Genomic DNA, 12,340 nt, shown 5'->3' on the forward strand with positions numbered 1-12,340 from the left:
GCCTTGCATGCATGAGGTCCTGGGTTCAATTCCTCAGTACCACATAAGCAAAAAGGAAAAAAAAAAAGCTGGAAGTGGCGCTGTGGCTCAAATGGTAGAGCACTAGCCTTGAGCTGAAGAGCTGAGGGACAGCGCCCAGGCCCAGAGTTCAGGCCCCACGACCGGATGCAAAAAAATAAAAAAATAAAATAAAATAAATAATAAACTACTATGTCTTGTAGTGTAGATGTTTAAATGCAATAATGCAAAATGTCAGATCTTTCAGGAGAAAGTAAGATAATATTTTATGACTTTATGTCTTAAAAGTCAAAAGCACAGCCAATAAATAGGAAATAGAAAAACTCTACTACTAAATTAAACACATGAAACAATATGTTATATTCTACTATTGATACATTAAACATGTATTACCTGATGTGGAGATGTAGAAGTAGTAACTGTATTGTCAAAGCACATAGAACTCAGAAGCTTTATAGACCATGATAAAGACAATTTGCCCCATGAAGTTTAGAATGTGTTTGTGACTTTAACTAAGTATCACTACCCACAATACTGTGAAATTTATGTAATCACTTAATCACAATAAAAACTGCTATTAAAAATGTTAAACAAAATATACCACAAAATGTATCATATTTATATCTAATTCTTCAACAAAATACATTACAGAGGCTGAGCACCAGTGGCTCATGCCTGTAATCCTAACTAATCAGGAGAATGAGATCTGAGGATCACGTTTTGAAGCCAGCCCAAGTCCGTGAGACTGTTATCACCAATTAACCACCAAAAAACCAGAAGTGGCACTGTGGCTCAAAGTGGTAGAGTGCTAGTTTTGAGCAGAAAAAGCTCAAAGACAGCGCCCCTGCACTGAGTTCAGGCCCCACCACTAACACATACACATATACACATACATACATATGATAATGTGAAGGATTATATTCTAGGAGATGCTTTTTACCTACTACAGAAATAATCAAAATGTTCAAAATTTAGAAAGATTCTAGAAATCAGTACCAAATACATAAAACCAACAAACAAATTGATACAAAAGATCTTATTCACTGTAGGTAGGACTGTACATGCATACAACCATTTTGTGTTGTTTACGCTATATAAAGTTTAATACGCGTACTTGCCACTATGACCCACCAATTCCTATCACAGTTTCTGCCTTAGAGAAACACTGAGACACAAGCACAGGGTTAAATAAGTACAAGTACAGTAGAGCAGCATTGTTTGAAAGAAAGAGAAGTAGTCTCAGTAAGACTAGCCAACGAAAAGTGGCATTCATAAAATGAGGAATGATAGACATAAAACTAAAGAATTGGGATTCATTCCATTCAATCCTGAGTTCAAATCCAAGGCCTATACTCCACTGTCCCACAGGGCAGGTGTGGCTGGCCACTCACCAAATAAACACACATGAAAAGAGCAGAGAAAAGAGATACATTAAATAGTACTCACCATCAGACATCAGTTCAGTACATCCTTAGCCACCTTTGGGGTACACACATGAACTATATACTTAAACAGAGACTGGGTAATTTCTGACCCCATAATGATGTTATCGATCACTAATAATTCCTGTGTCTCCCAGATTCCATAGTGATTGCAAAGAATGGCTTCACATAGAACAGAGGCAGGGAGGCGAAGGTTTCCTCCTGTTTGCTATTAATTCCAGAGCCCAGCAAAAACAACTAGTAAGTACCTCATCATATACAACTAGAACACCAAACAGGTGATCAAACTTTTATTCAGTGCAAAACAAGCACATGCATACCTCTCTCTCTCTTCTCTTTCATATGTATATATATATGGATATATGGATATAGATATAGATATAGATATATTTCCTAAGCAGTTTTCATATATATTTTAACAAACATTTTTACATGTATGGATGCATAGTATTCAATCTGCAATATAACAGACATACAGAATGTATTATTTGTATGTATTTATATACTGTATAAGAAAATGTATGAGAATGACTATTATATTACTTCAGAACAGCTAGGAAGGGACACCATAAGAGAAAAACATCCAAGAATACAAAAGTATTTTATCAACTGTATGATAGATAGATATTCACTACATTACTTTTGTTTTTTTTTTTGAGGGAGGGAGGAGAGTACTAGGGCTTGAACCCAGGGCCTACAGCTGTCCTTTACCTTTTTTGCTCAAGGCTAAGGCTCTACCACTTAAGCCACAGCTCCACTTCTGGCTTTTTTGCAGGCTAACTGGAAATAAAAGTCTTGTGCACTTTTCTGCCTGGGAAGGATTCAAACTGTGATCCTAGATCTCAACCTCCGGAGCAGCCATGACTGCAGACAGAAGTCGCTGGTGCTCGGTTTTCATTATTTTTTTTTATTTATATCTATCTATAGTTTTTTCATAGATAACATTTCAAACAGATACAGCCTTAAAAAGCCGCACACACAAATATTTCTAGGAAGTTAGAGAAATGGTTCTCTCAAAAATCAAGTCCTTAAAACAATTAAAAAATCCAGTAACTGCCGGGTACTGGTGGCTCACACAACATCTGTAATCCTAGCTACTAAGGAGGTTGACATCTGCAGATCACAGTTCAAAGCCAGCCCGGGCAGGAAAGTCTGTGAGACTCTTATTTCCAATAAACCACCAGAAAACTGGAAGTGGCACTGTGACTCAAGTGGCAGAGAGTTAGATTTGAGCTGAAGAGCTAAGGGACAGTGCCCAGGCCCAGAGTTCTAGCCCCATGACTGACAAAAAAAAAAAAAAAAAAAAAATCCAGTAAGAAGCATCTTATCCAAGTTGATTTAATTCAGTCAACCTTTTATTTTTTTTTATTTATTTATTTTTTTGGGGGGTCCGGTCGTGGGTCCTGAACTCTGGGCCTGGGCACTGTCCCTCAGCTCTTCAGCTCAAGGCTAGTGCTCTACCACTTGAGCCACAGCGCCACTTCCGGCTTTTTTTTCTTATGTGGTGCTGAGGAATCAAACCCAGGGCCTTGAGCATGCAAGGCAAGCGCTCTACCACTGAGCCACCTTCCCAGCCCCCCAGACAACCTTTTATTACAACTTTTTTTTACATTTTTTATATCAACTTTTATTACAACTTTTTTTATATTTCACATAAAAACAAAAACAATTAACTTCTCCTAAATAAAAATCTCCTAAATAACATGTGAAGCTAAAAACAGAAGAGGCTTTCCAGTATACCATTTCAGGAAATTGAAATCAAAAAAAGAGTCAGAGGGAAGAACTGTATTAAATAAGAAATAGAAATCAGACTAGATAGATGTACAAAACAGCGATGAGTCTGCACTATGGCATGGTGGAAATGGCTATCAAGCCTATGTAAAATACACAAACAGGAAACACAAGAACACAAGACAGGAAAATACAAGAAAGGAAAGTTACAATAACAGTAGGGACGAATTATTTTAACCAACAATATTCTCCCACTTTAAAATGAAGCCTGATCTTTTCTGACTTCAGTAAGAAATGATCAACACTGGGTTAAATGTGTGGGCACACACTGTGGAACAGAAGCTTGGCATTTCTCCAAGTTCTGCAAGCACTTTTGCCATGTCCAGGGCTGTCCTTGGAAACACAGCTAAAATCGGGCAACTTCTGCCTCTTCCTAATTTTATTTTCACTAATCCTCACTGCTTTGGAGCACATAAACTATCTATACCAAGTGAAGATGTTCATAAGACTAGGAAAGCCCTTTGAATCTTCCAAGGAATACCCTAGTTTCTTTAACAGATGGTCTGTATTTCTGTAAATGAGTGATTAAGTAAGCTCAAAATTCCTTTAAGACTAATAGGTTATCTATACTGGATTTGTCTTCAACTAGAATCAATCTGATTAGAACTAAATTGTATTCGGTAATTCGCCTTAAAAGATAACCACAGCCACCCAAAGTAACCAAGACACATCCCTGAAGAACAAATACTAAATGTAGAACAAATGCCTAAGATACCTTTCTATCAGAGAAATGAAAAACAAAATAATTATTAAAAAAATAATTATAATGACTGTTAAGAAAAGACTATCCTGGCTTCCACTAATGGCAGAGAAAAGAAAAAAGGCTAAAGCACTGAAAGATAACCTAGAGCACCTAAAGCACAAGAAGATAACCTCCCTATAGCAGGACACCAGGAGGAAATGTGGGGAAAATATCTCATCTTTTAATAGAATGGCTTGGAATTTAAAACCAAACCATATACATAGTCACTCAAAAAGACTTATCTCACTCCACTCACATACGCAGAGCCAGGCAGAGGCAGCGACTCAAGTAACTACATAGGAGCCAGTCAGGAGTCTCCTGATCTCTCAATCAATGGCTAGAGCTTTTCCTGAGAGATTCCAGGAAACTGTAAATGGGTTGCATTTAGGAACAGGATTTTCTTTTATGTGCTTTTTGGGGGGGGGGGGGCAGTCTAGGGGCTTGAACGCCTGGGCACCGTCCCTGAGCTTCTTTTTTCCTCAAGGCTAATGCTCTACCACATGAGCCAAAGCACCAATTCCAGCTTTTTCTGCATATGTGGTACTGAGGAATTGAACCCCAAGGCTTCCTGCATGCTAGGCAAGCACTCTACCACTAAGCCACATTCCCAGCCCTAGGTGCTATTTATTTTTAAGTGACACATAAAATCATAAAAACTGTAAGCAGCAATGGGATAATATATATGTTTACCATGAAATATGTAAATATGTAAAATAATAAATGGCTAGGCATACCAACCACCTCAAACATCATTTCTTCTTAGTGAAAACCATCAAAACCCTTCTTAGGAGTTTTTTGAGATGCATAGTAAGTATATTAATCTACATTCATCTTATTGTACAACCCACACCAGATCTTCTTCCTTCCATCTAACTATACATGCAGGTATTAATTTTAAAACATTTTATACCTTACTATGATAAGGAACAAGTCAAACCACATGCGGAAGTGATGTATTCCAGATGCAAACTATGTAGCATATTTTCAAGGTTGTTCCACACTAGCCAGAAGAGCATCAAAAAACTACATTGTATCTGACCTGAGACCACCTCTGAGATCAGCTATAATATCACCAACTCAGATGTACATTAATAAACAAACTGTGGGATACAAAAGGTCTCAGTACAAATACTTCCTTAAGAGTATCCATTTTACTTGAAACACACAGGCTAATATCTAACATAGAATCTCAAACATGTGAATGGCCTGCTTGGATCTACATATTCTCTTTAGTTTTGAACTCTCATCTGCATGGAAATATCAGAGAAACATAAAGGCATGTAAAATTGATCTTGGGCTATTGAAACTCAAAAGAGTAATTCTTCCTGTTTGAGAAGACTGAGATTAGATAAATTGAGTGACCTGCTACATAGTTCTTAAATAAACATAATATGAATCCAGGTAATCAGACTGTCTCCCAAACTGCACTGCCTCTCTAGAGAAAAGGGGCGGGATCTTTTGTTTTTGTTTTTTTCCAGGGTGGTTGGTTGGATGTTTTTCTATTGGGAACAGACAGCACAGGAGTTAAACATCTGATTCTAACCAAAAGTAGGGCAACTAGTTCACTCACATGACCTTTTATCCTTGTTCCTCTCTTGGTAATTAGCGGAAAATGCAAATCAGGCATACTTATTTTCTAATAATCTCTTCTATGAGGCATGATATCAATGCATAATAAAACACAGTTCTTCCTACTTACCATAGATTAACATGTTTGGTTTTTAAAATATGCTCAAGAATACTCTCAGAACAACTGAAACAGTTTCATATGATCTGAACATGCTGGACAAATGCTATTAACTGAACAAAAACAAAACAACAGCAAAACCCACAATGTAAAAGGCAGGTGGAATAGGTCAAGTGGTACAAAGCCTGCCTTGAAAGTGCAGGGCCCCAAGAGTAAGCTCAAATACTCCATTTTTTAAAAGATGGAAGAAAAGTGGCAAAGAGCTCTACTGCACTTTAAATGGCACTCAAGCAAAAAGCTGTGAATTTCTTGAGGCACACAAATTAAAAGTCTTCCTATCTTTCATCTTAGAATGGCTAGTGGAGGATCTAGCAACTGGCCCTAATTGATAGTCTCTTGATAAAAAAGAGGAATTTCACTAGAAATTCAAAAGAGCAAGAATGTAATCAGCAGCACATATTGCATGTTAGTCACTTAGTAATCTAAGACACACTGAAAGGAAAAACAGAAGAATAACCACTCAGAATTTTTTTTTGTTTTTACAATTAACCAAAATCCATCAAAGTTGTGAATTTCTCTACCCTAACAGAACAAATTTATTTAATTTTAAAGTAAGCCTTATCAAGACAAACTCTTACCATTACATTTCAAAATCTGTACCAGACATTAAGAGAATTCAACACTGGTAGAGATCAGACATTTTCCATCAATAGTTTGGGGAAAATACAGAATGATTAAATATTAATAGTAATTTTAAAATCTAATTGCTGTCATATGCTGGTTGCTCATGACTATAATCCCCTAAAATCTCAGGAGGCTGAGATCTTATCTTAAGATCCGGTTGGAAGAGAGCTAAGGCAGCAAAATCCAAAAGTCCCTACCATAATGCCATAAGTAGAGCTGTGTCTCAAGCAGTAGAATGGCATAAAAGCTAAGAGACAGCATTCAAGCTTGAGCTCAAGCCCCAGTATCAGCACTAAATAAACAAGTAAATAAACAAATAACTAAACATAATTGCTTTTCTACACTCTGTAAATCGGAAGATTTTTTAAAAACGCTCTACAGTGGCACCTACTGGTCACAGGTAGTAAACAGTTGCAGGAACTTGCTAGCAAGAAATACTAAAATAAACTTCCAGTGAAGGAACAGTGGTAATTCTCTTCGGAAAAAAAAAAAAAAAGAAAGAAAGAAAAACAAGAAAAACTCTACTTTTATTTCAATCAGTTTAAGACAATGAAGAGAAGAAAAAAAAAGACAATGAGGAAACACCTACTTTAATTTTTTTTCCTTCTGTAAAACTCATGCTTCAAAAAACTAGGTCCTTTTTTATTTTATTTTTTGTTGTTGTTGTTGTCAGTCATGGGGCTTGAACTCTGGGCTGAGAGCTGTCCCTCAGCTCTTCAACTCAAGGCTAGCACTCTACTTGAGCCCAGCCACTTCCCGTTTTCTGGTGGTTTATTGGAAATAACAGTTTCACGACTTTTCCTGCCCAGGCTGGCTTTGAACCGTGACCCATAGAAAACTAGGTCCTTTTTATTTCATAGTTTTATACAAAAATCTGAGAAAGTGTTCCATATACCCAACATCACTATTAATATTGAACTCTCAATGCAAAATCGTGTCCAGCAGTATGTGAGCTCTTATACTCTTTTCAAACTATAATTCTTCAAATGCATTGTTCCAATATAATTTCAGGCAAAGGAAACTTAATTAGTGAAAAGACAAAAACATAGTAGTTTGCCATGGAGCCAGTCAGAAGACAACTTGATAAGCAGCAACTTCCAATTCCCATAGATGATAGATAGATAGATAGACAGATAGATAGGCATAAATATAGATATTAGAAAATCTGAAACTCAGCAGGGCACTGGTGGTTCGTGCCTGTAATCTTAGCTACTCAGGATGCTGATATCTGAGGTTGGCGGTTTGAAGCCAGGCTGGGCAAGAAGTATGTGAGATTCTTATCTCCAATTAACCACCAGAAATCTGCAAGTGGCCCAAAGTGGTACAGTACTAGCCACGAACAAGAAGAGCTCAATAACACCCAGGCCCTGAATTCAAGTCCCACAACTGATGAGAAAAAGAGAGAGAGAGAAGGAAGGGAGAAGGAGAGAGAAGAGAAAGAAAAGAAACAAAAAAATCTAGGGCTGGGAATGTGGCTCAGTGGTAAAGTGCTTGCCTAGCATGCATGAAGCCCAGGATTTGATTCCTCAGTACCACATACACAGAAAAACCCGAAGTTGTGCTGTGGCTCAAGTGGTAGAGCGCTAGCCTTTAGCAAAAGAAGCTCAGGGACAGCCCAGAACCTGAGTTCAAACTCCAGGACTGGCAAAAGAAAGAAAGAAAGAAAGAAAATCTAAAACTCAAGTAGTATGAAATAAGGAATGACTAACAGAAAAACCTGGATTCTGGTTTTTGTTCTTGTAATATACTGGGTTCACAACATTTCTGGGCATTAGGTTCTCATCTACAACTTGTTTTGAACAAGGGACTAAATAGGTTTCCTGGTAATGTCGGCTAAAAATTCTTCAGCTTTGGGGCTGGGAAGGTGGTTCAGTGGTAGAGTGCTTGCCTTGCATGCACGAGGTCCTGGGTTCAATTCCTCAGCACCACATAAGTAGAAAAAGCCAGAAGTGGCTCTATGCTCAAGTGGTAGAGCAATAGTCTTGAGCTGAAGAGCTCAAGGACAGAGCCCAGGCCCAGAGTTCAGGCCCCATGACAGACAGGAAAAAAAAAAAAAAAAAATCTCTTCGGCTATGATGCACAGTCACAATCCAAAGTTCACTGAAGAACAACAACAAAAAGAAAATGCTGCAAAAAAAAATATCAACTACTATAATGCATATGTCTTCAATACTACTGAATTTGGGGAGTTGGTTTGTGCCAGTAATAGAGCTTCAAATCAGAGCCTGGGTACTGTCCTTTAGTCTTTTTTTGTTGTTGTTAGTCATGGAAGGAATCGAACCCAAGGCCTCATGCATGTAAGGCAAGCACTCTACCACTGAGCCCCTTCCCAGCCCTCCTTTAGCTTTTTTGATCAAGGCTGGTACACTACCACTAGAGCCTAAGCTCCACTTTTGGAATTTGGGTGGTTACTTAGAGGTAAGAATTTTTTTTGCCAGGGCAGGCTTCAAACTGCAATCCTCATTTCTCAGCCTCCTGAGCAGCTAAGATTATAGGCATGAACCACTGGCACCCCACTTGTTTAATTTTTTTTAGTTTTATAACACAAGAAATTTCCCTCTTTTACAGACCTTCTTTTACATGTTGTGTCATGACAATTATGAAGTCAATAATTGTGTAAAATGATTACTCAAAGAGAATTTACTCTTAAAGGCCCGACTATGAGAGTCAGAATAACTTAATTGAGTCAGGGAGCTGGTGGTTCATTCCTGCAACTACTCAGGACTTTGCGAACTGAGAATGCCAATTAAAAGCCAGTCAAGGCAGGAAAGTCCATGAGACATTTATCTACAATTAACCACCGAAAGCTTGAAAAGAAAAGAAAAAAAAACCCTAAAAGATAAGAGTCTAAGCCTTAGTTCAAGTCCCAGTACTGGCAAAAAAAAAAAGATTAATTGAGGTCTTAACATGTTCTCTATGGTTTAGTTCTTGGGTAGGGTTGGGGAATATGTTTCTTACCATTAACAGGTCTGACAAAGCTACTTTCTCAGATGCAATCAATGCTGTACTCAAGAATCCCAAGGACAAAGTGGAACGATGAAGGGCTGAATACCGGGAAAAGACAGGATCTGGGACAGGGACAGGGAAGGTGAAAAGAGGAAAAGGAGGTACACAGGGAAGGAAAATAGGGGAATAACAGGAGAGAGGCAAGCTTCATTTACAAATAGTTACAGAAAGCTTTCTCCAAAGGTCCTTGTCATTTAGAAATGTTTAAGAAAAAATAAGTGTAGCCCCAACCACCAGGGTCTGCTTTCTACATCCACTGCATGTTTTAACAGACATTTAATGACAAGGAAACAAGAATACAATTTTTACTTACGTCCAAGGTGAATTAACTAATTCAGGCTCTGAACTTCGAACTGTATACCTCTTTCCATTTAGAAGACAAATATTGGTTCTCAGAATGTAAATGTGTGCAGTGGGTTTAACTGTACAACTTTTGCTACTAACGTTTGTTTCAATCTCTAACCAAATATTTATTGAGCACCTATTATAGGTGAGGACCATTCAAAGAGTTGGGAATAACAAACCAATAATAGATCGGAATGACCAAGAGGAGACAATAAAACAAAGGCAATTCACATGAAAATAAATAAGGCCATAAGAGCTACAAAAGAAAGTGTTTTTAAAATAAAATCATAAGTTTTCTGATTTTTTTTCTTGATACATATCAATGGTCTGCATGCTGATCCTAGCGCAGACTGTGAATCATTTCATGTGAAATGTGTCTCACATTTGGTACACATGTGTATTCCAGTTCCAATACCCTAAATGTGAGTCAAATGAAAAAGAAAGAAACCGAGGGCCACGGTAATAGGAGACGAAACAGATTTAAAACATCTGTTCTCTGCTGGGGAAGCACATGGAGGAGGAGAAAGGTGAATACCCAGTCGATTTTCCTTTAAGGAAATTAAAAGAGAGGAAGAATAGAAAAACCCGCCTAGTGTTGCAGGGTAGTCCTTGGTATTTAAAAGACAGATTAAGAGAACTATACAAACCTATTTAAAATAGCCTCCAAAAGCATGTGAATCACTCTCAACCCCCCCCCACCCCCCCCCCACCCTCCCTAACCCCATCCTTCGAGCAGCTCCTAAACGCTGCTGGCCAAGCAAGAACTTACTTTCCCCGACTTCGGCTCATTCCCAAGCTCCCGCAAAACACGAGAGGCCAAGATCAATCGTTCTCTAACCCCCATCTCCACTGCCACGGAAAGCCCGGATCTCGGCGGCGCCCCGCAGGTGAGCGGCCCCGCCACCTCCAGGAGCCCCGCAGGGGCTGGCGACGGGGCGGACCGCACGGCGCCCGCCCTCCCGAGCGCCCAGCCCCGCCAGCCAGGCCTCCGTGACGCGTCAGCGAGGCAGGGGCTGCGGGAGGCGCGGCGGGAGCTGGCGAGGAGCCCCCGCAGCGCCCGCGGCTCCCGGGGACCCCGCTCCCGGCCCGGACCCCGGCCTGCAAGCATTCTGACCTCTCCGAGCTCCAGAGCTACTACTGCCACCGCTGCTGCCCGTGCTGCTGCTGCCCGAGGAGCCGCCGCCGCTGCTGCTGCTGTTGCCGCCGCCGCCTTTGGCGTTCTTGCGAGGGGCCATCACGCACTCCACCCGGACTGGAGAGGCGCCAAGGGGCTTCCTCGGTGCTCCGGCGACAACAGCCGCAGATGCTGGGGAGGCTTTGGGCCGCGCTCGGCTCCTGCAGTAGCGCGGATGGCCCGACACGGATCACACGGGTCGCCGCGCCTCCCAGGACTTTCCCCGCGTGCCGGCTGCGCGCGCCCAGCCCACGCGTGCGCCCAGCCTGTGACTCTCTCTCTCTCTGTCTCTCTTTGCCTGCGAGAACGCGCGGCTCACCAGCCCCTCAGCCACGCCCCTGCCCGGCCTCGCTCCACCCACGAAGGCTGAGTGACAGTGGATACGAGCCAATCGCCAACGTCTGAACAAAAGGGCGGTTCCCTTTCGTGCTTCCCGCCCCCTCTCTCTGCAGTCCCGGGGCCGTTCTGGCGCGACGCAGCTGCTGGGGAGCGTGAGCGGCTTTCAGCTTTCCAGTGTGCCTCGGTTTTTTTGGAACGTGGCAAACGTGGAAGCCGACTGGGCTCTCGCGAGCGTTGGTTGACTTGGCAGGATCGGGATGGGGCGGGGCCGGGGGCGGGGCCAGAAGACACGTGTGCGGCGCGCAGAAGAGGCGGGTCGCCTCCTGGCCTGTCTTTGGGGATTTGGTTCCTTCCCTGGGTAGGAGACCTCGAAAAGCGCAAGCCTGCTTTCCTGGGAAAGATGCCCGTGTCGTGCTAGTGTTAAGGCAATTGAAGCGGTGCTTCACGGACTGATTTGATGCCTACACCATAGTCGGATCTGTTCCCCTTAAAAGCCAGAATTGTCTTCGTTTGTACCTTGTGCAAAATCGTCTTAAATGAGACATAAAAACGTAAATGTGACTATCTAAAATAACGCCCCTTCACCACGCTCGGCCGAGGGCCAGCGTCCCTGAGGTCCGCGTTCGTGGATCTCCGGCATGCTCGCCTGGACCTGTGCTGCCTCGGGATGCAGCACGCCCTACCGAGTTACGTAGTTGCTTGGATGAGCCAAACAAGCCCTTGACGTCAGAGACGTCTTCCGATGGCGTCATCATGAGCTAACACCGCGTCTACACAAGCAAGAAATCTGATTTAATACATTTTTGCCAAATTCCTAAGATCTCTCCTCAGTTCTAGACTGAAAGCAACCCCAAGGGAGTGTCTCCGGAGGAAACAGAAGCCACCCGGCGCTGTGGCTACAAGCCATCTGGCTTGATTGGCCTTGTGTAACCTGCCAGCTCCCCGCCCAGCCCAGCATTAGCAGGTGAAGGGCCCACTGGCCACAGTCTCTTTTCTGCCTGCAGCTGGGCCCTGCTCCAGAGAGGCACAAAAACCCCTCAAGCGGCAAAACCAAGAGAAGGACTCCTCTTCCTGTTACCAAGGTGGAGCTGCTAGAATTTTACCTGCCGAGT

The 12,340-nt window shown here is 41.7% G+C and overlaps 1 protein-coding gene across 3 annotated transcripts in view; it reads right to left on the minus strand.

The window, feature by feature from the left end:
* Positions 1 to 11,450, minus strand: part of Asph (aspartate beta-hydroxylase) — a 206,861-nt gene extending 195,411 nt beyond the window's left edge. The window contains exon 1 of one of the 3 annotated variants that reach the window (XM_042665856.1): positions 10,830 to 11,429. In XM_042665856.1, coding sequence (XP_042521790.1) covers positions 10,830 to 10,950 — 121 coding nt within the window. In that variant the 5' untranslated portion in view covers positions 10,951 to 11,429. Of the gene's footprint in view, positions 1 to 10,829 lie in introns of all 3 variants that reach the window. The other 2 variants (XM_042665864.1, XM_042665889.1) reach the window with 2 other exon arrangements.
* Between the last annotated feature and the right edge of the window lie 890 nt (positions 11,451 to 12,340).

This window comes from Dipodomys spectabilis, unplaced genomic scaffold (assembly GCF_019054845.1).
Source record: "Dipodomys spectabilis isolate Male_0828 unplaced genomic scaffold, ASM1905484v1 ptg000015l, whole genome shotgun sequence".
Lineage (NCBI taxonomy): Eukaryota > Metazoa > Chordata > Mammalia > Rodentia > Heteromyidae > Dipodomys > Dipodomys spectabilis.